The sequence below is a fragment of the Macaca nemestrina genome, chromosome X (genome assembly GCF_043159975.1).
Source record: "Macaca nemestrina isolate mMacNem1 chromosome X, mMacNem.hap1, whole genome shotgun sequence".
NCBI classification, from domain to species: domain Eukaryota; kingdom Metazoa; phylum Chordata; class Mammalia; order Primates; family Cercopithecidae; genus Macaca; species Macaca nemestrina.
In genome coordinates this window covers 42,888,379-42,916,205 of record NC_092145.1, presented here as the reverse complement: position 1 = coordinate 42,916,205, position 27,827 = coordinate 42,888,379, and the positions used below count along the sequence as shown (strand labels likewise).

Genomic DNA, 27,827 nt, shown 5'->3' with positions numbered 1-27,827 from the left:
GATCCAATATGTGTGTAAAATCTGGGTGAGATCTCCAAAGGTCAACCAGTTCAACTGTTTCTCAAACTGGAGGTACTGGGAAGAGATGGAAGCCAACTAGAGATTCTAAAATCAAAAAGTGCCAGATGGCAGTGATGAGGAGGCCAGTGCTGTGCTCTGAGAATCAATGCAGGGAGCAAAGCAAGCTAGCTTTTCTGACATCATGTTTCCAGTGTCCTCTCCAAGTCATCTTCTCCCAACAACAAGGAGATTGGAATCCACATACTTTGAAACACTGGCTGATGTCAACACTGTCAGAAAAATAAAACTTCAGCTTTGAATTTGGCAAACAAGACCTTCTACCTCACTTATATCTATTCTTTGAGCATTTTGTTTATTAACCAACTATAGGCAAAACACTGTGCTAGGCAAGTGTGGGACTATAATGATGCCTAAGACATGGCCCCTATACTTAGAGAGATTATTTTCTAAGGCAGGGATCAACACACTTTTTTCTGTAATTACCCACATAGTAAATAATATAGGCTTTGCTGGATGCATGGTCTCTGTCACAGCTACTCAACCCTGGTATTGTGGTGTGAAATTAGACATAGACAACACATAAATGAGCCAATAGAACTTTATTTACAAAATAGGCAATGAGCGGGATTAGACCTCTGGGCCAGAATGAAGGTTTGAATAGGTATCCTGGGAATGTAGAAAAATTAAGAATTGGTTTAAATTGGGGAAATCAAGTTGGTCTTCCTGGAGGAGGTGGCACATGACCTAGCAAAAGAAGAAAAGGACGATTCAGGGAACAGCAGGGTATTATTACTTCTACTACTCTTAATCAGATGCCAAGTGCTTCTCTAGGTACTTTATATTCATGAAGGCACTGAATCTTCACAACAACTCTCTAAGGTAAGTATTGTTATTATTGTCATTTTATGGAAGAGGAAAGTAAGACTCAGAGTCATACAGCTAGGTAAATAGTTGAATGGCCGAAGTGCTGGTGCAGGTAGATAGATGTGTGTGTGTGTGTGTGTGTGTGTGTGTGTGTGTGTGTGTGTGTGTGTGTGTGTGTAGGCGAAAAGGTGAAAAGTAAATCATGAGAACAATAAAGACTACAAGATAGTTACCTCTTGCAGCAAGGAAGTGCATAAGGGGATAAGACAGAGTAGGAGCACATCGGTAGATGAAAGTTTGTTGGTAATGTACTTTGTTCATTGAGTGGTAGATTAACAGATGTGTTTATCATATTGGGTTTATAAATACATAAACAAGGCCATTTAGGAGCCAGAGATAACAGTGTATTATGAACCAAGGAGTATAAATATTCCAACCATATACACCAGATGTAAAAAGAGAGTGACAAGAAAGAAAGGGAGAAAGGGATAGGAAAAGAGACAGAAAAGATTGGAGAATTGGAAAGATTTAGAAGATAGTTACTTAATTCACAATGCTCCTTACTCACCCTTGGCCCCTAGCAACTCTGTACCAACTCTACTTGTCCTACACAGTCACCCCAAGAGCAGTGGTATCAGAGGCTCAGCTGGGCTTCATGTTCCTGCGAGGCCCTTGTGCCTTTAGGAATTGGCGTTCACTCCAAGAGGCTTCAGGTATGGGGCAAGGCGGAGGAACAGGATTGGGTCTCCCAGACTGGTTGTATTAGCACGTACTTCCTCTTTCCTCCCAGCATCATTAAGACAAGGTCCAGGAAGGGTGGATAGTAATGTGACTTTCTATGGTATCCCACCTCCACCTTTCCTTTCCCCTTCTTTGCACTCTTGGCTTATCTTTTAAAAATCATGATTATCTGATTCCTTGTGGAGTAACAAAGGAGACATTGAGGAATTACCTTTTGTGTTAGAAACAATACAATTATATGCTTTTAGTTATTTTAAAATTTACAGTTAAATTATTATTGACTATAGTCACCCTGATGTGCTATCAAATACTAGGTCTTAACCATTCATTCTAATTATTTTTTGTACATATTAATCATCATTCCCATCTCCTCTCCAGCCCCCCATTACCCTTCCCAATCTCTGGTAAATATTCTTCTCCTCTCTATGTCCATGGGTTCGATTTTTTTAATTTTTAGCTCTGCTACTAAAAAAAAAAAATGCTAACTGTGTGCGTGTGTTTGTGTGTGTGTGTGTGTGTGTGTGAGAGAGAGAGAGAGAGAGAGAGAGAGAGAAGTGGAGATATACCAGGGCATAGAAAACACAAGATAGGAATGTATGGGGGATTCTATGCTACAAGGGATGGGAACAGGAATTTTTTAAAGACAGAGAGAAAGGAAAGGGAACTGTAGAGCCACTATGTGGAACAGTTTTCTGGTTTTCTGTCTATTTTCCTCCTTCTTCTTTTTTTTTTTTTTTTTTTTAAATTCTTGTTCCCATCTCCTTTAGCATAGCATTCCCCAGACCTCTCTATCTTGGTTTTTCCATCCCCTTGCATACGTCCGTCTCTCTCTTTCTCTCTCTCCACATTTTTTAGCAGCGGAACACCTCCGTTCTCCATATTTCCTTTCCTCTTCCCAGTCTGTAGCTTCTCTCATTCAAATTAAAGTGAATGGGAGCCCATTCCCTTAGACTACTAACATGAGCTGGGAGAGTTGGAGCAGCCAGCCTAGGAACTACTTCTACTGGAATCTTTAGGTGATTATATTTTAGCAACAGGCACACAAGTAGGTGTGTAGGTATGTATGTCAAAACCATATTGTGGGTGGAGATTGCTGGACTGATAGTGCTCCCCTAGGCCTGGCTTATCACTAGGCTCAAAATGGTGGATCTGGAGCCCAGTCCAGGCCAAATTAGGCTATCGAAGAGATTTCCCTGAGATAGAGACTGCCAGTAAGCCGAAACAAAGGGCAAATTAATTCACAAGGAAATTACGGCAGAGCAGATCATTTTTTATGGCAAGGCTGGGGCAGGTCAGCCAGCTCTGCAAGGGAAAGCAGCTGGTAGAGAGGGAATACATGCAGCCACTCTTGGTCAACGTAAGAGCCAGGCCTGAAAATGGTTTGGTTTCTAAATAGAGTGTATTTGACCCTGTAGCTATAGCTCTCCCATTTAAGAAATCCACAGGCATGTGCCCTAATTGAGCATTGACCATGCAAATTAGAGGATTATTATATTAGTGTAAAATTTTAATTGCTGTACCAAACAACCCCACCATTTTAGAGATTTAACATAGTAAAATGCTTATTCCTCATTCACATCATAGTCCAATCAGGTGGTTGACAAGCAGCCTCCCACATAGTAACTCTGGTGTTCAATCTCCTCCAATCATTTTCTAGGGCCTTGGTATTTTACTCCACTTTCTGCGTCCAAACTGGAGACCAATGCAAGGAGGACCTCAGGGGAGATTTTACGAGCCCAACCTGGAAATCATGCACATCCCTTCCACCCACATCCCAAAGGCCAGAATGCAGTTACATGCCCCTACCTAACTGCAATGTAGAATACCAAAGGGAAAAACATGGATGATGATGGAAAATTAGCAAGTCTCTGACACAGAGATATAACACAGGAGACTGCACATGTGTGTACATGTATGTGCATGTGTGTATTTTAAGCAGCAAGCTCACAGTGACACAGAATGGAAGTGGGAGCCACAGAAAGTGTTAGTAATTGACAGGTTCGGGATTTTGAAAGAATAAATTTCACTATGTACATTTAAGGTATACAACACAATGTTTTGAGATACGTATAGATAGTAAAAAGGTTACTGTAGTGAAACAAATTAGCCTATCCATCATCTCACATAGTTACCCATTGTGTGTGTGTGTGTGTGTGCGCGCGCGCACGTGTTTTTGGCAAGAGCAACTAAAATCTATTCATTTTACGTAGTTCTTAAATACAGTGCAATTTTTTTTTACCTCTAGTCTTTATGATGTACAATAGATCTCTAGACTTGTTCATCCTATATATCTGCTACATTGTATTCTCTGGCCTACACCTCCCCATTTCCTCTTCAACCCTACTCTAGTAACCACTGTTTTGTTCCCTATCTCTGTATATAGTTGTCCCTCAGTATCTGTGGGGGATTTGTTCCAGGACACCTATGGATAACAAAATTGACCAATGCTCAAATTCCTTATATAAAATGGTGTAGTATTTGCATGTAACCTATGCACAGCCTCCTGTACAATTTAAATCATCTCAAGATTACTTATGATATATGATACAATGTAAACGCTATGTAACTAGTTGTTATACTGTATTGTTTATTATTTGTAGTACTTTTTAGTATTTTTTACTGTTGTATTTTCTGTTTTGTTTCCAAATATTTTTAAACTACGATTGGTTGAATTAGTGGATACGGAAACTACAGATATGAAGTGCCAACTGTGTTTGACTTTTTAAAAAATTCCACATATAAGTGAATCATGAATTATTTTTCTTTCTGTATTTAGCTTATTTCACTTAGCATAATTTCCTCCAAGCTCATCCATATTATGGCAGATGACAAGGTCTCATTCTTTTTCAGTGATGGACAATGTTCATTTTATAAATATACTGTAATTTCTTTATTCATCTGTCAATGGACATTTAGACTGTTTCTATATCTTGATGATATATTTGTCCCCGCCCAAATCTCACATTGAATTTTAACCCCCAGTGCTGGAGGTGGGGCCTGGTGGAAGGTGTTTGCATCGTGGGGGTAGATCCCTCGTGGTTTGGTGCTGTTTTTGTGATAGTGAGTTCCTGTGAGATATGGTCATTTAAAAGTGTGTGGCACCTCCCTGCCTCCATTCTCTCTCTCTTGCTCCCATTCTCGCCATGTGATGTGCCTGCTTCCCTTTGCCTTCTGCCATGATTGGAAGCTTCCTCAGGTCTCCCTAGAAGCAGATGCCACTATGCTTCCTCTACAGGCTGCAGACCTTGAGCCAATTTCTCCCTTTTAAAATGGGAGCATTCACCCAATGCCTGTACCCCCATTGTATCTTGGAAGTAACTAACTTGCTTTTGATTTTACAGGATCATAGGCAGAAAGGACTTGCCTTCTCGCAGATAAAACTTTGGAGTTGGACTTTTGGGTTAAGCCTGAAATGAGTTAAGACTTTGGGGGATTGTTGGGAAGGTATAATTGTGTTTTGAAATGTAAGAAAGACGAGATTTGGAAGGGGTCTGGGGTGGAATGATTTACTCTGGCACTGTGTCCCCACCCAAATTTCATCTTGAATTTTAGTCCAAATTGTAATCCACATGTTTTGGGGAATGGACTTCGTGGAAGGTGTTTAGATCATGGGGGCAGTTTTGTCATGCTGTTCTCATGATAGTGAGTAAGTTCTAATGAGATCTGATGGTTTTATAAGGGGCTTTTCCCCTCTTCGCTCTGCACTTCCCCTTCCTGTCACCATGTGAAAAAGGATGTGTTTGCTTCCCCTTCTGCCACGATTGTAAGTTTCCTGAGGCCTCCTCAGTCCTACGGAACTGTGAGTCAATTAAATCTCCTTCCTTTATAAATTGCCTAGTCTTGGGCAGTTCTTTATAGCAGCATGAGAACGGACTAATACAGTGTGTCTAGAAGAGGAACTGCTGAATCATATGGTAGATCTATTTTTTAAGTTCCTTAGCTCTCTACTTTTTCCTATAACAACTGTACCAATCTACATTTCCACCAAAAGTGTACAAGAGTTCACTTTCCTCAATACCCTCGCCACTATTTGTTATCTTTTAACTTGTCGATAATAGTCATCCTAATGGATGTGAGATGATATCCTGTAGTGATTTTGATTTGTGTTTTCCTGATGATTAATGACGTTGAGCATTTCACTGAAGAAATGTCTATTCAGATCATATGCTCATTTTTAGGATTATGTTACTTGTTTTTCTACTATTTAGGTGTATGAATTCTTAATACATTTTGAATAGTAACCCCTTATCAGATATATGGTTTGCAAATATTTTTTCCAAATGATAGGTTGCTATTTTATTTTATTTACATATATATATGTATTCTGTAGAATATATGTATATTCTGTAGAAGAGATTTATCCTTATGTTACCTTGTTATCTTCTAGAAGTTTTAAAGTTTCTAGTCTTAAATTTAGGTCTTTATTCATTTTTACTTAAGTTTTGTGTTTGGTGTAAGATAAGGGTCCAACTTCATTCTTTTGCATGTGTAAGTCCAGTTTAGCCAGCACCACTTATTGAAGAGATAGTCCTTTCGCCATGTGTCTTCTTGGTGCCCTTGCCAAAAATTAGGTGACCATATATGTTTGGATTTATTTCCGGGCTCTCTATTCTAATCCATTTATCTGTATGACTGTATTTATGCCAGTACCACACTGTTTTATTACTATAGCTTTGTAATATAATTTTCAATTAAGAAGTGCAATACCTCCAACTTTGTTTTTCTTTCACAGAATTGTATTGGATATTTGGGGATATTTTGTTTCTATACGAATTTCAGGGATTTATTTTCCATTTTTGTGAAGGATAGCATTGAGATTTTGATAGTGATTGCATTGAATCTATATATTGCTGTGCCTAGCATGGACATTTTAACAATATTAATTCCTCCAATTCATGAGCACAGGATATCATTCCATTTATTTATGTCCTCCTCCAGATCTGGAATTTGAACTTAGTTTCACCCAACCCCAACTACCACTACTAATGGAAAATATAATGATAATAGTTAATATTTGCTATATTGACTAATAAAGTTAATGACATCTAATAGCTATAATAGCTAATTATGACTTAGAATAAGGCATTATCTTAAGTGCCTTACATATGCATGAAGTCACTTATCCTCACAAAATCCTAATGTGATAAATGTTACTCTTAGCTCACAATTTATGAATTCAAAAAGAAACACACATGAGTTAACTAATAAAGTTGTCCATGGTCATAGAGCTGATAAGTGATGAAGCTAGAATTGGAATTCATGTTCTTAAACAATATTTTGTACTCGACATTAGTCTATGTGTGTCTAAGGACATATGAGAAATAAGAGAGTTATTTATGGCCCTGGAAGGACTTGATAAAGTTCTAGTTTGAGAGACTAAGCATTCACATATGATCTTCTTAAATAAATTAGAATAGCCATTTCCTTAATTCAATTTAATTTAAAGTCCCAGGATACATGTGCAGGATGTGCATTTTTGTCACATAGGTAAACGTGTGCCATTGTGGTTTGCTGCACCTATCAACCCATTCCCTAGGTATTAAGCCTCACATGCATTACCTATTTATCCCAATGCTCTCCCTCCCTGGCATTCCCCCAACAGACCCCAGTGTGTAGTCTTTCCCCTGACGTGTCCGTGTGTTCTCATTGTTCAGTTCCCACTTGTAAGTGAGAGCATGCAGTGTTTGGTTTTCTGTTCCTGAATTAGTTTGCTGAGGATAATGGCTTCCGGCTGCATCCATGTCCCTGCAAAGGACATGATCTCATTCCGTTTTATAGCTGCATAGTGTTCCATGGTATATAGGTACCACATTTTATTTACCCAGTCTATTATTGATGGAAATTGGGGTTGATTCTATGTCTTTACTACTGTGAATAGTGCTGCAATGAACATATGTGTGATTTTATCTTTGTAATGGAATGATTTATATTTCTTTGGGCGTATACCCAGTAATGGAATTGCTGGGTCAAATGGTATTTCTGGTCCTAGGTCTTTGAGGAATCGTCACACTGTCTTTTACAATAGTTGAACTAATTTACACTCCCACAAACAGTGTAAAGGCGTTCCTATTTCTCCACAGCCTCACTAGCATCTGTTGTATCTTGATTTTTTAATAATTGTCATTCTGACTGGCATGAGCTGATATCTCATTGTGGTTTTGATTTGCATTTCTCTAACGATCAGTGATGTTGAGGTTTTTTCATACGTTTGTTGGCAGCATAAGTGTCTTCTTTGAGAAGTGTCTGTACATGTTCTTTGCCCAGTTCTTAATGGGGTTGTTTGCTTTTTTCTTATAAATTTGTTTAAGTTTCTTGTAGACTGCATATGAGACATTTGTCAGATGGATAGATTGCAAAAATTTTCTCCCATTCTGTACATTGTTCACTCTTACGGTAGTTCCTATTGCTGTGCAGAAGCTCTTTAGTTTGATTAGGTCCCATTTGTCAACTTTTTCTTTTATTGCAATTCCTTTGGTGTTTTTGTCATGAAATTTTTGCCCATGCCCATGTCCCAAATGGTATTGCCTAGATTATCATCTAGGGTTCTTATAGTTTTGGGTTTTATATTTAAGCCTTTAATCCATCCTGAGTTATTTTTATTTCATAAGTTTAAAAAATTAACAGGAGTATTTGGTTACATGAGTAAGTTCCCGAATGGTGATTTGTGAGATTTTGGTGCACCCATCACCCGATCAGTATACAATGCACCATATTTGTAGTTTTTATCCCTTGCCCCCCTTCCACTCTTGCCCCTAAGTTTCCAAAGTTTATCACATCATTCTTAGGTGTTTGTGTCCTCATAGCTAAGCTCCCAAGTATCAGTGAGAACATGCAATGTTTGGTTTTCCATTCCTGAGTTAGTTAACTTAGAATAATAGTATCCAATCTCATCTTGGTCTCTGCAAATGCTGTTAATTCATTCCTTTTTATGGCTGCATAGTATCCCATCATATGTATACACCATGGTTTCTTTATCCACTCATTGATTGATGGGCATTTGGATTGGTTCCACCATTTTGCAATTGAGAATCATGCTGCTATAAACATGTGTGTGAAAATATCTTTTTCAAATAACGACTTCTTTTCCTCTGGGTAGATACCCAGTAGTGGGATTGCTGGATAAAATGGTAGTTCTACTTTTAGTTCTTCAAGGAATCTCCACACTGTTTTCCAGAGTAGCTGCACTAGTTTACATTCCCACCAGCGGTGTAGAAGGGTTCCCTGTTCACCACGTTCACGCCAACATCTGTTTTTTGATTTTTTGATTATGGCCATTCTTGCAGGAGTGAGATGGTATTGCATTGTGGTTTTGATTTGCATCTCCCTGATCATTAGTGATGTTGAGCATTTTTTCATATGTTTATTGGCCATTCGTATATGATCTTTTGAGAATTTTCTGCTCATGTCCTTAGCCCACTTTTGGGTGGGATTGTTTAGTCTTTTCTTACTGATGTGTTTGAGTTCATTGTAGATTCAGGATATTAGTCCTTTGTTAGATGTATAGATTGTGAGGATTTTCTCCCACTCTGTGGGTTGTCTGTTTACTCTGCTGACTGTTCCTTTTGCCATGCAAAAGATCTTTAGTTTAATTAGGTCCCAGCTATTTATCTTTGTTTTTATTGCATTTGCTTTTGGGTCCTTGGTCATGAAATCCTTGCTTAAGACAATACCTAGAGGAGTTTTTCCAATGTCATCTTCTAGAATTTTTATAGTTTCCGGGATTAGGTTTAAGTTTGTAATCCATCTTGAGTTGATTTTTGTATAAAGTGAGAGATAAGGATCAGTTTCATTCTCCTACATGTGGCTAGCCAATTATCTCAGCACGATTTGTAGAAAAGGGTGTCCTTTCCCTACTTTATGTTTTTCTTTGCTTTATCAAAGATCGGTTGGCTGTAAGTATTTGGGTTTATTTCTGGGTTCTCTATTCTGTTCTACTGGTCTATGTGCCTATTTTTACACCAGTACCATGCTGTTGGGGAGAATCTGGCCTTATAATACAATTTGAAACCCAGTAGCGTGATGCCTCCAGATTTGTTCTTTTTGTTTAGTCTTGCTGTGGCTATGTGGGCTCTTTTTTGGTTCCATATGAATTCTAGAATTGTTTTTTTTCAAATTCTGTGAGGAATTATGGTGGTATTATGGTGGGGATTGCATTAAATTTGTAGATTGCTTTTGGCAACATGGTCATATTCACAATATCGACTGTACCCACCCATGAGCATGGGATGTGTTTCCATATAATCATGTTGTCTATGATTTCGTTCAGCAGAATTTTGTAGTTTTCCTTGTAGAGGTCTTTCAACTCCTTGGTTAGGTATATAGGTATATTCCTAACTTTTTTTTCAGCTATTTTAAAAGGTGGTGAGTTCTGGATTTGATTCTCCACTTGGTCGCTGTTGTTGTATAGAAGAGCTACTGATTTGTGTGCATTAATCTTGTATCTGGAATCTTTGCTGAATTTTTTTTATCAGTTCTAGGAGCTATCGGTAGGAGTCCTTAGGTTTTTCACGGTAAACGATGATATCGTTAGCAAACAGTGACATTTTTTACTTCCTTTTTACTGATTTGGATGCCCTTTATTTTTTTCTTTAGGCTGATTGCTGTGGCTAGGACTTCCAGTAACTACCGTGTCGAAGAGGAGTGGTGAGAGTGGTCATCCTTTGTATGTGAGTTTTCCTGAGAGTTTAAATCACAAAGGTTGCTGGATTTTCTCAAATGCTTTTTCTGCATCTATTGAAATAATAATGTGATTTTTGTTGTTAATTCTCTTTATGTGGTGTATCACATTTATTAACTTGCATATGTTAACCCATCCCTGCATCCCTGATATGAAACCCACTTGATCATGGTGGATTATCTTTTTGATATGTTGTTGGATTCAGTTAGCTAGTATTTTGTTAAGGATTTTAGCATCTATGTTTATCAAGGATATCTTTCTGTAGTTTTCTCTTTTGGCTATGTCCTTTCCTGGTTTTGGTATTAGGGTGATGCTGGTTTCATGAAATGAATTAGGGAGGGTTTCTTCTTTCCTTATCTTGTGGAATAGTGTCAAAAGGATTGGTATCAATTCTTCTTTGAATGTCTGGTAGAATTCTGCTATGAATTGGTCTTTGAATTAACCCAATCCAATAAAGACAAAGAAAAAAGAATTAGAAGAATATAAGCAAAACCTCCAAGAAGTCAGGGATTATATTAAAGAACCTAACCTAAGAATAATTGGTGTTCCTGAGGAAGAAGGGAAATCTAAAAGTTTGAATTATTTGGGGGAATAATTGAGGAAAGCTTCCTTGGCCTTGCTAGAGAATTTGGCATCCAAATACAAGAAGCACAAAAGATACCTGAGAAATCATCCCAAAGTATCATTGCCTAGGCACATTGTCATCATGTTATCTAACATTAAGGTGAAGGAGAGAATCTTAAGAGCTGTGAGACAAAGCACCAAGTAACCTGTAAAGGAAAACCTATCAGATTAACAGCAGATTTTTCAGCAGAAACCCTACAAACTAGAAGGGATTGGGGCCCTATCATCAGCCTCCCCAAACAAAATAATTATCAACCAAGAATTTTGTATCCAGCAAATGTAAGCATCATATATGAAGGAAAGATATATTGTGAGAGAATTCACAACTACCAAGCCATCACTACAAGAACTGCTAAAAAAAAAAAAAAAAAAAAAAAAAAAAAAAAAAAGCTCTAAATCTTGAAACAAATTTGGGGAACACATTAAAACAGAACCTCTTTAAAGTCTGAATCACCCAGGACCTACAAAACAAAACTACAATTTAAAAAGCAAAAATAAAAACAAAAAAACCTAGGTACACAGGCAACAAATAGCCCAATGAATGGAATGGTGTCTCACATCACAATACTAACATTAAATGTAAATGACCTAAATGTTCCACTTAAAAGTGACAGAACTGCACAATGGATAAGAACTCACCAACCAACTATCTGCTGCCTTCAGGAGACTCACCTAACACATAAGGACTCCCATAAACTTAAAGTAAAGGGGTAGAAAAAGGCATTTTATTCAAATGGGCACCAAAAGCAAGCAGGTGTAGCTATTCTTATATCAGACCAAACAAACTTTAAAGTCACAGCAGTTAAAGAAGACAAAGAGGGACATTATATAATGGTAACAGGCCTTGTCCAACAGGAAAATATCACAAGCCTAAACATATATGCACCTAACACTGGAGCTCCCAAATTCATAAAACAATACTATTAGACCTAAGAAATGAGACAGCATCACAATAATAGTGGGGGACTTCAACACTCCACTGATAGCACTAGAGAAGTCATCAAGACAGAAAGTCAACAAAGAAACAATGGATTTAAACTATACCTTGGAACAAATGGACTTAACAGATATATATAGAATATTTCATCCAAAAACTGCAAAATACACATGTATTCAATAGTGCATGCAACTTTCTCCAAGATAGACCATATGATAGTCCATAAAATGAGCCTCAATAAATTTAAGAAAATTGAAATTATATCGAGCACTCTCTCAGACCACAGTGGAATAAAACTCGAAATCATCTCCAAAAGGAACCTTCAAAACCATGCAAATACATGGAAATTAAATAACCTGCTCTTGAATGAGCATTGGGTCAAAAACAAAATCAAGATGGGACTTAAAAGATTATTTAAACTGAATGACAGTAATGACATAACCTATAAAACCTCTGGGATACAGCAAAGGTGGTGCTAAGAGGAAAGTTCATAGCCCTAAATGCCTACCTCAAAAAGACTGAAAGAGCACAAACTGACACTCTAAGAAACAAGAACAAACCAAACCCAAACCCACCAGAAGAATGGAAATAACCAAGATCAGAGTAGGACTAAATGAAATTGAAACAAAAGCAATACAAAAGATAAATGAAACAGAAAGCTGGTTCTTTGAAAAGATAAATAACATTGATAGACCATTGGCAAGATTAACCAAGAAAAGAAAAGAGAAAATTCAAATAGCCTCACTAAGAAACGAAACGGGAAATATTACAACAGACACCACTGAAATACAAAAGATCATTCAAGGCTACTACGAACACCTTTACACATATAAACTAGAAAACCTGGAAGAAATGGATAAATTTCTGGAAAAATACAACCCTCCTAGCTTAAGTTAGGAATAAATAGATACCCTAAACAGATTAATTGTTGTGTAAGGTGTAAGGAAGGGATCTAGTTACAATTTTCTGTATGTGGCTAGCCAGTTTTCCCAGCACCATTTGTTAAACAGGGAATCCTTTTCCCATTGCATGTTTTTTTCAGGTTTGTCAAAGGTCCCACCTGGCTGTAGATGTGCAGTCGTATTTCTGAGATCTCTATCCTGTTCCATTGGTCTACGTGTCTGTTTTGTATCAGTATCATGATTTTTTTGGTTACTGAAGCCTTGTAGTATAGTTTGGAGTTGGGTAGCATAATGCTTTCAGCTTTCTTCTTTTTGCACAGGATTGTCTTGGCTCTACGGGCCCCTTTCTGGTTCCATGTGAATTTTAAAGCAGTTTTTTCTAATTCTGTGATAAATGTCAATGGTAGTTTAATGAGAATAGCATTGACTCTTTAAATTACTTTAGGCAGTATGGCCATTTACACAATATTGATTCTTTCTGTCCGTGAGCATGGAATGTTTTTCCATTTGCTTGATTCCTCTCTGATTTCATTGAACAGTGGATTATAGTTCTCCTTGAAGAGGTCCTTCCCTTCCCTCGTTAGCTGTATTCCTAGGTATTTTATTTTCTTTGTAGCAATTGTGAATGGCAGTTCATTCATGATTTGGCTTTTTGCTTGTCTGCTGTTGGTGCATAAGAATGCTTGTGATTTTTTGCACATTGATTTTGTATCTGCAGACTTTGCTGAAGTTCCTTATTAGCTTAAGAAGTTTTTGGGCTGTAACGATGGGGCTTTCTAGATATAGAGTTATGTCGTCTGCACAAAGTGACAGTTTGACTTCCTCTCTTCCTATTTGAATATACTTTGTTTCTTTCTCTTGCCCACTTGCCCTAATCAGGACTTCCAGTACCATGTTGAACAGGAATAGTGGGGGAGGGTATTCTTGTCTTATGCTCATTTTCAAGGATACCCTATTCTTAGGAATAAGAACTGTGAGTTCTGTGTTACTATTATAGGAGGATGTTTTATGAAATTGGTAATATTAGAATGTTATTTAGAAGGTGTTGTTGATATTGAAAATTTTAATATTGCTCTAAGTTACAGCTTATAGAATTATTTTCTAATAAAGGTGTGCTAAAATTTCCCACTGGGGATGTAATGGCAACTGGCCTGAAGGTGAAAAGATGCAGAATGTTATACAACTTTCTAGCAAGACATACAAGAAAAATATGATTTAATAAAATGTCATAAATTTCAGCATATACTTCAAAGAATTGAAAACAGATGTTCAAACAAAACCTCACATGGAAATGTTCACAGCAACACTCTTTGCTATAACGAAGAATTGGAAACAACCCAAATGTTTGTTAACCAATGAATGGATTTTTAAAAAGTTGTATATGCACACAATGAAATAGCATTCAGCGTTAAAAAGGAATGCTGAGAATGATGGTTTCCAGCTGCATCCATGTCCCTACAAAGGAGTTAATGGGTGCAGCACACCAACATGGCACATGTATACATATGTAACAAACCTGCACATTGTGCACATGTACCCTAGAACTTAAAGTATAATAAAAAAAATACAAAAATTTTAAAAAAAGGAATGCTAACCTAAAATACATTACACTAAATGAAAGAAACCAAGACACCAAAGGCCACATATTGTGTGATTTTGTGTATGTGAAATATCCTGAACAGGTAAATCCATAGAGACAGAAAACTGGTTAGTGGTTGCAAGGGACAAGGGTGAAGGAGGAAAGGAGAGAGACTGCTTAATGGCTATAGGGTTTTCTTTTGGGATAATGAAAATGTTCTGGAAGTAGATAATGGTGATCGTTGCATGACATAGTGAATGTTTTAAATGTCAATAGTGGTAAATTGTATGTTATGTGTGTTTTACCACAATAAAAAGTCATAATTCTCACTCAGATATATAGGAGGGCCTTCAAGAGATTTTACATAGGATCTGATTGAACATTATGCTAGGTGAAATATCAGATATATAGGAGGGCCTTCAAGAGATTTTACATAGGATCTGATTGAACATTATGCTAGGTGAAATAATTCAGTCACAAATAGACAAATATTGTATGATTCCACTTATATGAGGTATTTGAAGTAGTCAATTTATAGAGACCAAAAGAATGGTGATTGCCAGGGGCTGGGGGAGGAAATAATTGGGAGTACTTGGTTAGTGGGTAGAAAGTTGTAGTTTTAATATGATGAAAAAGTTCTGGACATCTGTTAAATAACAATGGGAGTATAATTAACACTAATAAACTCTACACTTAAACATGATTAAGTTGGAAAATTTTATGTTTTACTACAATTTAAAATTATATATACATATATAAAATAGGATGTGTTTCTTTTAATTTCTTATTTTCAATCTTTGTGGGTACATAATAGATTACATATTTATGGGTTATGCTATATTTTGATACAGATAGACAATGCATAATAATCACATCAGGGTAAAAGGGTATCCATCCCCTCAAGTATTTATCTTTCCTTTGTGTTACAAACAATTCAATTATACTCTTCTAGTTATTTTTAAATATACAAAAATTATTGTTTACTGTAGGCACCCTGTTGTGGTATCAAATATTAGATCTTATTCATTCTATCTAACTATTTTTTCACACCCACTAACCATTCCCACTTTTCCCCATCACCCCATTACCACTTCCAGATGCTGGTAACAACCATTTTAGTCTCTATACCCATGAGACCAACTGGTTTAGTTTTTAGCTCCCACAAATAAGTGAAAACATGAAAAGTTTGTCTTTCTGTGCCTGGCTTCTTTCACTTAACATGATGAACTCCAGTTCCATCCATATTGTTGCAAATGACAGGATCTCTTTCTTTTTATGGCCGATAGTACACCATTGTGTGCAAGTACCACATTTTCTTTATCCATTTATCTGATGATGGACACTTAGGTTGCTTCCAAATCTTAGCTATTGTAAACAGTGCTGCAACAAACAGGAGTGCAGCTATCTCTTTGATATATTGAGTTCCTTTCTTTTGGGTATATACCCAGCAGTGAGATTGCTGGATCATATTGTAGCTCAGTTTTTACTTTTTTAAGGCACCTCCATACTGTTCTCCATAATGATAGTACAAATTTACATTCCCATCCACAGTATACGAGGATTCCTTTCTCTCTACATCCTCGCCAGCATTTGTTATTGCATGATTTTTTCGTATAAGCCATTTTAACTGGGATGAAATGATATCTTATTGTAGTTTTTATTTGCATTTCTCTGATGATCAGTTATGTTGAGCACCTTTTCATATGCCTATTTGCCATTTGTATGTCTTCTTTTCAGAAATGCCTATTTGAATCCTTTGCCCATTTTTTGATCCGATTATTCCATTTTTTTCTGTAGAGTTCTTTGAGCTCCTTATATATTCTGGTTATTAATCCCTTGTCAGAGGGATAGTATGTAAACATTTTCTCCCATTTTACAGGTTGTTTCCTCACTTTGTTGATTGTTTCCTTTACTGTGCAGGAGATTTTAACTTAACGTGATCCCATTTTTCCATTTTTGCTTTGGTTGCCTGTGCTTGTGAGGTATTACTCAAGAAATCTTTGCCCAGTCCATTGTCCTTGAGAGTCTCCTCAATGTTTTCTTTTAGTAATTTCATATTCTGAGGCCTTAGATTTAAGTCTATAATCCGTTTTGGTTTGATTTCTGTATACGGTGAGAGATAGGGATCTAGTTTCATTCTTCTGCATGTGGATATCCAAGATTCCCAGCACTATTTATTGAAGAGACTGACCTTTTGCCAATGTATGTTCTTGGAACCTTTGTTGAAAATTAGTTCACTGTAGTTGTATGGATTTGTTTCTGGGTTCTGTATTGCCTACCATTGGTCTATGTGTATGATTTTATGCTGGTACCATACCGTTTTGGTGACTATAACTGTAGTATAATTTGAAGTCAGGTAATGTGATTCCTCCAGTTTGGTTCTTTATGCTCAAGATATCTTTGGGTATTTTTGGTCTTTTGTGGTTCCATAAAAATATGAGGATTATTTTTTCTATTATTATACAGAATGTCATTGGTATTTTGATGAGGATTGTATTGGATTTGTAGATTGCTTTGGGTAGTATGGACATTTTAACAATACTGAGTCTTCCAATCCATGAACATGGAGTATCTTTTCATTTTTTGTGTCCTCTTCAATTTTCTTTGATCAGTGTTTCATAGTTTTCATTGTAGAGATCTTTCACGTCTTTGGTTAATTCCTAGGGGTTTTTGGTAGCTATTGTAAATGTGATTACTTCTTTTACTTTCTTTCAGATTGCTCACTGTTGCCATATATAAATGTGACTGATATTTGGATGAGGATTTATTATCCTGTAACTTTACTGAATTTGTTTAACAGTTCTGATAGTCCTTTGTTGGGGGTCTTCTGGTTTTCCCAAATATAAGATCTTATCATCTGCAAACAAGGATAGTTTGACTTCTTCCTTTCCAATTTGGATGACATTTATTTCTTTTTCTTTAGGTGTAAGCAAGTTTATTAGGAAAGTAAAGCAATGAAAGAATGACTACTTTATTTATGAGTTTTCTAGGAAACAGGTAGGCAATTCCCAGAATTGAGGGTTCCTCCCCTTTTTAGACCATATAAAGTAACTTCTGACATTACCATGGCATTTGTAAACTGTCTTGGTGCTGGCATGAGTGTCTTTTAGCATTCTAATACATTATAATTAGTGCATAATGAGCAGTGAGGATGACCTGAGGTCACTTTCATCACCATCTTGGTTTTGGTGGGTTTTTGCCAGCATCTTTACCACAATCTATTTTATCAGCAAGGTCTTTTTGACCTGTGTCTTGTGCCAACCTCCTATCTCATTCTTTGACTTAAAATACCTAACCTTCTGGGAATTCAGTCAAGTATGTCTCAGCCTCATTTTACCCAGCACCTATTCAAAATGGAATCACTCTTGTTCAAATGCCTTTGACACTTTTTTCTCTCTCTTTTAGAAAGGAACCCTTAATCCTAAGGGTTGTGGAGGAATGAAGATCCATTTTCTATGACTTCTTCAGGCTGAATAGGGGCAATGATATTCCTGTCTATTATGGCCTCTTGTATTCAGTGTAGAGAGGAGTTCAGTCCAGTTAGAAATGATTGGTATGTCGAGGACCATTCATAACTCTGAGTTCTGACAAAAGATGATATATAGGAGGTTAATAAGTGTTCAATTTAAGAAAATATTCAGTAAGCTTATCCTGCATTCCTACTCAAAAAGTACAAAAGCAATATATTTCACAACAGTAAAGCAAAATAAGTAAAATTATCCCAAGTAAAATAAATTAGAAGGCTTTCCACGAACTGGGAAACTGTTGGAATTAAGCTGATATGGGGCTACTAGCTGATTCCAATATATGCCCAGAATTAGAATATTGATCCAGATTTTTACATTACCCATCCCTCCTGTTTCTTCTGAGCTGCAATCAGAGATCACTGATTGGTTCACAGGAATAAGCAGGGTTAGTCTAAATTGCAAGAAAAAAAAAATAAAAAACCACTGATAAGACTAGAATCTAATAACAGGTTACCATAGTTCTTGAAAAGTATTTTTTTTCTCTTCAGTCTCCCATTTTCAGTAAAGACAAATCATAATAGGACCAATTTATTTGCAAAAATAAACCTTAGTCTTACATTTACTCTGATTGTTTGTATAAAGTGCAGCAAGAATAATTATTTTCAACATAAGCTTTTAAAATTGGCTTTGATGGAACTCTGTTCCATAAGGAATCTCAGATAAAACTTTTTAAAAAACTGATCCCAGCCATAGATTTGTACTCTCAAACACCTATGACTTGAGTAAATTCCTCTACTCTTGGGTCCCAAGATAACTTGGGGCTCCTGGGCCTGTCAGAAATTGACATTCTTTACTTACCCTAGGTCATAAAGAGACTGTGTACACAAGGTATGAGGCCAGTTTTCCCAAGGAGCTTTTATTAGCTCTACAAGCCAAGTTTGATTCCTTAAAGGAAAGCATGCCAATCCAGTCAAAGCCTTTGTAAAGTAACCAGTTTCTCCAGTTGTGTCCTGTTGCAAAACACTCTTATTGCACTTATGCAGATAACTATATTGCCATCAATTAAGCATAGTGACAAATGGTTTCCAAACTCTGGAGAAATCAGGTAGAGAGAAACAAATATGCTCCAAATTTTGGTTAACAAGAGTATACTTTACTCAATTGTTACAAGGTGTAAATAACTCCAAAGAAAAGATTTTTTGACTCTGAAAAATAAAACAAAGGATTAATAACATTTTAAGCAAAAAGTCAGAAAAATACTTCAGTCTTGTATTAGTTCAGTCCATGCTGTTAACTCCTGTTTCATTTGATATTCATAAACATCTCAGCTCTCCATGAGAGTCCTGAAAGTTTTCCCCTCTATTCTAATGTCACAATCGCCAAAGTTTTTAGCAAACTGCATTGAGCCCCTGTCAAAGTCCCATAACTCATTATAAACCACCTTTTGTAAAGGATCAAAACAAGACAACAATTGTCTGTGGATGACAAAAAGTCTTAGGACAGCCACTATTAAGCCATAATTGAGTAAGAATTTTGGTTACTTCTGTGGCATACAACAGGTTAACATAAAAATTATAACTATTAATAATATACACTAAACATACGAGTGCATGTGTCTTTATAGCAGCATAATTTATAATCCTTTGGGTATATACCCAGTAATGGGATGGCTGGGTCATATGGTACATCTAGTTCTAGATCCTTCTCACTCATAGGTGGGAACTGAACAATGAGATCACTTGGACTCAGGAAGGGGAACATCACACACAGGGGCCTGTCATGGGGAGGGGGGAGGGGGGAGGGATTGCATTGGGAGTTATACCTGATGTAAATGACAAGTTGATGGGTGCAGCACACCAACATGGCACAAGTATACATATGTAACAAACCTGCACATTATGCACATGTACCCTACAACTTAAAGTATAATAATAATAAATAAATTTTTAAAAAATAATAATAATATACACTAAATCATATCAGAACTATAGAAGTTTTTCATAATTTTGGAACACATACTAATAACAACATATTTAAACAAATACAGTCCAAAGTAAGTCAAACACCATTTCATATTGACAATGCTTCCTGTATGACTTTTATATCAAATAAGCCAAATATGTCAGTTTGGGACTTTAAGGGACCTAATATTTAAAAGATTAATTTGGTCAGAAAGACATAATTTATAATTTGATTTTTAAAAGTTTGTCAAATATCAAAGGCTTGAAATACTTTATATTATAAAATCAAATCCCAGATTACCATAAGTCATTCATTTAGCCAAAATGATAGCTCAAAAATTTTAAAAGGCAAAAACCGTTACTCATTAAGAGGGAAGATGCAGCTTTCCAAACAATCTGTCTTTTTTTTCCTTCTTTTTCCTGTAGTTTATTCAAAAGACAAACAAAAATCTTTAATTTTTTAAAGATTACATGAAAATCTTTTTCAAGAGAAAAAGTCACATTTCACACTTGCATTAGTGTACTATTAATGTCAACCCAATTTTCACTAAAATCTTACAGTTAAATCTATCCAATCTTAATTACTTTGACCATAAGGTAAGATTCTCATAAATCTTTTATAACAGTTTACAATCTTTGTCAAACAGCAGATCATTGCTCTCAGGAAACCCTGTTGTGCTTTTACTCCAATGCTCAATTTACAAATAAACTGAGTAGTACCCCTTTAATTTTAGCCAATATGTTCACACATAGAATTTCTTTCATAAGATTAATTTTTCACAAACCATCCACAACTTGTTCAAACATTTATCTTTTTCCTATCTAACTGGAAACAACTGTTCGATTCTCTAAACCAGACCAAAAAGCAATCCACATTCCCATGCCTTCTTATAACTTTTTACCAAAACCACATTTCACTTTCCTTACACACCTTGCATGTAAAACTGTTCTTCTTTCCCAAAGCTTACTAAAGTCATTATAGCTTTTATTCTTTCGACAAAATATTTGGTTTAAGTGCTTATTATTATTATTATTATTATTTTTGAGACGGAGTCTCGCTCTGCCGCCCAGGCTGGAGTGCAGTGGCCGGATCTCAGCTCACTGCAAGCTCCGCCTCCCGGGTTCACGCCATTCTCCTGCCTCAGCCTCCCGAGTAGTTGGGACTACAGGCGCCCGCCACTGCGCCCGGCTAGTTTTTTGTATTTTTTAGTAGAGACGGGGTTTCACCGTGTTAGCCAGGATGGTCTCGATCTCCTGACCTCGTAATCCGCCCGTCTCGGCCTCCCAAAGTGCTGGGATTACAGGCTTGAGCCACCGCGCCCGGCCAAGTGCTTATTATTTTTAAGCCAATTAATCAGAGCTCTTTTATATGTAAACATCACACACAACACATATAAATACAGACAGAAGATCTTCTAATTCTAAGATTTTCCATTTGCCAGTTTTTAAGTTTCTCTTTAAAGCATGCAGTTTCTGACTTAATAAGCAGGCACAACTAGAAGGCAAAACAAATCCCCAAAAATTAAAGGTCGAATTTTTATACCAGATCTTAGATTGTAAAAAAGAGTCAAGCAGCCCATCTCTCATGGAAGTCTCATCTCTCAGTGGGGCCTGGGGACATTTCTGTATCTTCTAGGTTGCCAAGAGCATGCTTCTCTAATTCAAACATGCAAAGATCTGACTATCTTCCCATGACTGTCATCAGTTATCCCCAAAACTATATTTCCTACCTAGTTATTATACTCCAAAGCTCTCTTATAATGTAAAGTAATTTCTGATACCCCCAGAAGCAAAAAATGTCAGATAATGCAATGCAAAACATAACAAAGCCTTAGATTTTGAGAGGGAACTATCCACTTTTAATTCCTGGGGTTCCATGAGGAAAACAGAGATTTTTCCCAAAATGGGGTCTATGGTGCCTCTTATATATTTCCTGAGGAGTCCCAGGTTGTTAGAGCTTGAATATTCGCTTTTAATTAAGCTGACTTTTAACCATAGCACTCTAAAAAATTCCTTTTAAATCTCCTATTACCCAGCTTTAGCCAGGCCAAACAGTCAATATTTCTAGTTTTTGAACTTTACCAAAAGTAACCTCCCAGGTGCTCAGAGGAAGGAAAATTAAAGATGGTTCATGGAAGGGAAGAGAATCAACAAATTGTAAAGGTCATGCAGATATCATACCAGAAAGGAATCATTCCCTAAGCTAGGAATTGAGCGTTAACCCAGACAGCCAGTGTGAAAAGACAAACCTTAGCCACTAAGCTACAGCACTGGGCAGTTTCCACTACTCTTCCAAGAAGGAGTCTGGAGTAGCCAATTTCGAGCTTGTAAAGACTTTTAACTGCTTGAGATAATTTTTAAGGCTATGATGTGAACTCCAAAATTCCTGTTCCCTCAATGGTGGAAACCAAAAAGAAGTACTGCCATGTGGTTACAAGGTTAAGCTCCCAAGAACACAGAACAAGATGAGACAGAAACTTCATCCAGTTTTGTTTGTTTGTTTGTTTGTTTGTTTCAGAGACCTGTAGCAAAGATTGTTACTGACCAGCTTGCTGGGCTGTCTTGAACAGTGGGCTTATGGGGTCCTAAGCCCATGCTCTATCCTAAGGTACTCCTCTTTATGACAAAATGACACAGAAAGGCAAATTTACACCACAAAGTACACCAGATTCGCTACATCTCAAGACACATTGGCCACTCTGCTTAGCACCTAATATCGAACTAGCAAGGCTCAGTCCTGCCCCTGATTGTGCTCTGTCATCTTTAATCCATTCAAAGTGTATTAAAAGAGTTTCAACATGTGGTCTCTGGGCAAGATGGTCATCCTGAATAACAGAAAAGGTAAGAAAGGGAAAGGAGAGAAAGGGAAATAAAGCACTGCCTGTGGCAGGGTGGTGAAGGCCAAGCATTCAGGGAGACCAGAGAAAGACGACCCACTCATTGCAATGACACTGAGTCAAAAGTTCAGGTGGCCACCTGTCAGTCAGAAGGGATATTGTCCAGCAGTCCCACCAGCTCTCAAGTTTCCCTCTTTAGGAAGGAAAAAGCTCCCCATGTCCTGTGATCCTGTACATGCTTAATCCTGTCACTCACAGCCATCAGCAAAGAATGCAAGGCAGATTAATCCAAAGAGAATAGCAGTTAACATCCCATAATGCCAAATCCCTTCTTAGCCAAGAGGGATTTACTGAGGGGGCTTCTAATCCCTTAAATCTTAGGAAGGACTCTAACCTTCATAAGGTGAGCCTCGAATCCAAGATTGTTCAAGCATCCTCGACTTTTATTAATAGGGGCCTTTAACCCTCTCTGTCTTAGGAGAGACTCTAACTCCCCTAAGTTGAGCCTCTAACCCAATCTCATACTTTACCTAGGTAAAATGCACCCCACCACTTACCCAAAGTTGGTCAATTGATGTTGCAGCCTACTTCCTTTGGGTTGGAGTCTCAGTATTATTCCTTTGTGGTTTACCAGGAAGGTGTTACTGAAAAGAACTCCTGATTCAGACTGCAAGAGAGGGTTCTTGCATCTTATGCAAGAAAGAATTGTCGGTGAGTCCATATTGTAAAGTGAAAGCAAGTTTATTAGGAAAGTAAAGGAATAAAAGAATGGCTACTCCATAGGAAGAGCAGCCTCATTATTTTTTTCTCTTGTCTGATTGCTGTAGCTAGGACTTCCAGTACTACATTGAGTAACAGTAGTGAAAGTGAGCAACCTTGTCATGTTCCAGATCTTAGAGGAAAGAATTTCAGTTTTTATTCCCATTCAGTATAGTATTTGTGGGTCTGTCATATATGGCTTTTATTATATTGAAGTATATTCCTTTCATATCCAGTCTTTTGAGGTTTATTACCATGAAGGGATGTTAAAATCTTATCAAATGCTTTTTAAACATCAATTGAAATGATCATATTGTTTTGTCCTTCAATCTTTTTCTATGATATATCACATTTATTGATTTGCCTATGTTGAACCATCCTTGTATCCCTGGAAAGAATCTCACTTTGTCTTAATGAACAATCTTTTAAATTTATTGTTGAATGCCATTTGTTAGTATTTTGATAAGTATTTTGGATCAATTTTCATCAGGGATATTAACCTATAGTTTTCTTTTTTTGTTGTGTCTTTGTCTCCTTTTGATATCAGGGTAATACTGACCTCATAAAATGAGTCTGAAAGTTTTTCCTTCTCTTCTCTTTTCTGAAGTAGTTTGAGTAGGATTGCTAAAAGTTCTTAAATGTTTAATAAATTTCAGCAGCGAAACCATTGAGTACCAGGCTTTTCTTCGCTGGGCCACTGTTTATTATGGCTTCAATCTTGTTAGTTGTTATTGGTAAGTTCAGGCTTTGGATTTCTTCATGATTCAATCTTGGTAGGTTGTATGTGTCTACACATTTTTCCATTTCTTCTAGATTTTCCATTTTATTGGCATATAGTTGCTCATAGTAATTATTAATGATAATTTGAATTTCTGCAGCAGTTGTTGTAATGTTTTCTTTTTCGTCTCTGATTTTATTTCTTACGGTTTTCTCTCATTTTTCTTAGTTAATCGAGGTAAAGGTTTGTTGATTTTGTTTATCTTTTTAAAAATCTAACTTTTCCTTTCACCAATTTACTGTTTTAGTTTATTTGTTTCAACTTCATTTATTTCTGCTATGATCTTTATTATTTATTTTCTTCTACTAACGTTTGGGTTGGTTTGCTCTTGTTTTTCTAGTTCCTTAAAATGCATCATTAGGTGTTTCTTTGAAGTTTTTCTACTTTTTTGATGTAGGCACTTATATCTATAAACTTTGCTCATAGTACTACTTTCAGTATATCCCATAGGTTTTGCTATGTTGTATTTCCATTATCATTTGTTTCAAGAAATTTTCAATTTTATTCTTAATTTTTTCATTGACCCACTTGTAATTCAGTAGCATATTCTTTAATTTCCATGTGTTTGTATAATTTCTAAAATTCCTCCTTTTATTGATTTCTAGTTTTATACCATTGTCATCAGAGAAGATACTTGATATAATTTCATCTTTTTGGCCAAGTGCAGTGGCTCATGCCTCTAATCCCAGCACTTTGGGAGGCTGAGGTGGGTGGATTACTCGAGGTTAGGAGTTAGATACCAGCCTTATCAACATGATGAAACCCCGTCTCTACAGAAAATACAAAAATTAGCCAGGCATGGTGGTGGGCACCTTTATTCCCAGCTACTCAGGAGGCTAGGCAGGAGAATCACTTGAGCTCAGGAGGCAGAGGTTGCAGTGAGTTGAGATCATGCCACTGCACGCCAGCCTGGAATGACAGAGTGAGACTCCATCTCAATAATAATAATTTCATATTTTTGTAGTTTTGAAGACTTGTTCTGTGGCCAGACATATTGTCTATCCTTAAGAATAATCCATGTGCTGAGAAAAAAAAATTGTATTCTGTAGCCATTGGATGAAATGTTCTGTAAATATCTATTAGGTCCGTTTGGTCTGTAGTACAGATTAAATACAATGTTCCTTTGTTGATTTTCTGTCTGAAAGATCTTCCTAATGCTACAAAGTGAGGTTTTGAAGTCTCTAGGTATCATTTCATTGGAGTCTATCTCTCTTTTTATCTCTAATAGCATTTCTTTATATAGCTGGGCACTCCAGCATAGGGTGCATATATATTTATAATTGTTATATCTTTTTGCTGAATTGACACTTTTGTCATTATATAATGACCTTCTCTGTCTCTTCTGATAGTTTTTGTATTGAAATATATTTTGTCTGATCTAAGGATAGCTACTCCTGCTTGCTTTTGGTTTCCATATGCCTGGAGTATCTTTTTCCATCCCTTTATTTACAATGTATGTGTGTCTTTATAGGTGAAGTGTGTTTCTTTTAGGCAACATATCATTGGTTCTTGTTTTCTTTTCTTTTCTTTTTTTTTTTTTTTTAAAGTATTTCAGTAATTTATTCAAAGTTACTCTTTTAGTTAATGGTGGAACCGAGAGTCAAACCATCTGGTTCTAGACCTGAACTCTTATCCACAATGGTGTGCTATGCCGTCAACACACTTATCCAGGATAACTGCAGCCATAAAAAAGGATGAGTTTGTGTCCTTTGTAGGGACATGGATGCAGCTGGAAACCATCATTCTTAGCAAACTATCACAAGAACAGAAAACCAAACACCGCATATTCTCACTCATAGGTGGGAACTGAACAATGAGATCACTTGGTTCTTGTTTTCTAATCCATTCAACCACTGCAGTTCTTTCGATTGGAGAGTTTAGTCTATTTATACTCAATCCTATGATTGATAAATAAGGACTTGTCCTTGTTATTTTGTTGTTTTCTGTTTGTTTTGTGGTGCTCTCTTTCTTCCTTCCTTCCTTCCTGTCCTCCTTTTAGTATAGATGATTTTCTCTGATGGAACATTTTGATTTCTCACTTTAAATTTTTTCTATATCCTTTGCATGTTTTTTGGATTGAGTTTTCCATAAGGCTTGCAAATAACATCTTATAACCTATCATTTTAAACTGATGACAACTTCGCCCTGATGGCATAAACTAACAAGGAAAGAGAAAACTAATACAAATTATTTACATTAACTTCATCCCCTGTTTTTTAACTTTTTGTTGTTTCTATTTATATCTTCCTGTACTGCCTATGTCTTGAAAAGTTGTTGTAGTTATTATTTTTGATTGGCTCATTTTTTAGTCTTTCCACTTAGAATAAGAGCAGTTTACACACCACAGTTACAGTGTTATAGTATTCTGCATTTTTCAGTGTACTTACTATTACTAGTACATTTTATACTTTCAGGTGATTATTTATCGCTCATTAATGTCATTTTCTTTCTGATTAAAGTATTCTCTTTAGCATTTCTTAAAGGACGGGTGTGGTATTGATGGAATTCTTCAGCTTTAATTTGTCTGGAAAAGTTTTTATTTCTCCTTCATGTTTGAAGGATATTTTCACCAGATATTCTATTCTAGGGTAAAAGTGTTTTCCTCAGCCCTTTAAATATGTCATGCCACTCTCTCCTGGCCTGTAATGTTTTCATTGAGAAGTCTGCTGCCAGATGTATTGGACCTCCATTGCATGTTATTTTTTTATTTTCTCTTGCTGCTTTTAGAATCCTTTCTTTATCCGTGATCTTTGGAATTTATTATTAAATGCCTTGAGTTAGTCTTCTTTGGGTTAAATGTGCTTGGTGTTCTATAACCTTCTTGTACTTGGATATTGATATCTTTCTCTAGGTTTAGGAAGTTCTCTGTTACTATCCCTTTGAATAAACTTTCTACCCCTATCTCTTTATCTAGCTCCTCAATAAGGCCAGTAACTCTTCCATTTGTCTTTTTGAGGCTTTCTAGATCTTGTAGGTGTGCTTCAATCTTTTTTATTCTTTTTTTCTCTTGTCTCCTTTGACTGTATTTTCAAATAGCCTGTCTTCAAGCTCACTAATTCTTGATCAATTCGGCTATTAAGAGACTTTGATGCGTTCTTCAGCAAGTCAATCGCATTTTTCAACTTCAGAATCTCTATTTGCTTCTTTTTAATTGTTTCACATTTTTGATAAACATATCTGGTAGGATTCTTAATTCCTTCTCTGTGTTTCCTTGAATTTCTTTGAGTTTCCTCAACACAGCTCTTTTGAATTAACTTCCCAAAAGGTCACATATCTCTGTCTCTGCAGGATTGATCTCTGGGACCTTATTTAGTTTGTTTGGTGAAGTCATGTTTTCCTGGATGGTCTTGATGCTCCTCAATGTTCCTCAGTATCTGGGCACTGAAGAGTTAGGTATTTATTATAGTCTTCACAGTCTGGGATTATTTATACCTGTTATAATAGGATTTGAATGATGAAACCCTAGGGATTCTAGATCCACTAGAGGTTGCTATAAAAAATAACTTTAAGGAAAGCCTTGTGGTCTAGACTCTTAGAAGAAATATCTTTTGTCTCGCCCCATGTTATTAATATTACCTGTTACTGGGTGGTACTCAGTGTTTTCTGGATCTATGTTTTTTTTTTCTGTAGCTAATAGGGAGCCATTGATGATGTCTTAATGGCCTAGTGGACTCTTAATG

General features: G+C 36.5%; 1 protein-coding gene across 1 annotated transcript in view; it reads right to left on the bottom strand.

Annotated features, from left to right (window-relative positions):
- Positions 1–628: 628 nt before the first annotated feature.
- LOC105490486 (LHFPL tetraspan subfamily member 1) overlaps positions 629–27,827 on the bottom strand; it is a 257,433-nt gene continuing 230,234 nt past the window's right edge. Inside the window, exon 4 of the mRNA XM_071089047.1 lies at positions 629–765. Coding sequence (XP_070945148.1) covers positions 731–765 — 35 coding nt within the window. The 3' untranslated portion in view covers positions 629–730. The remainder of the gene's footprint in view (positions 766–27,827) is intronic.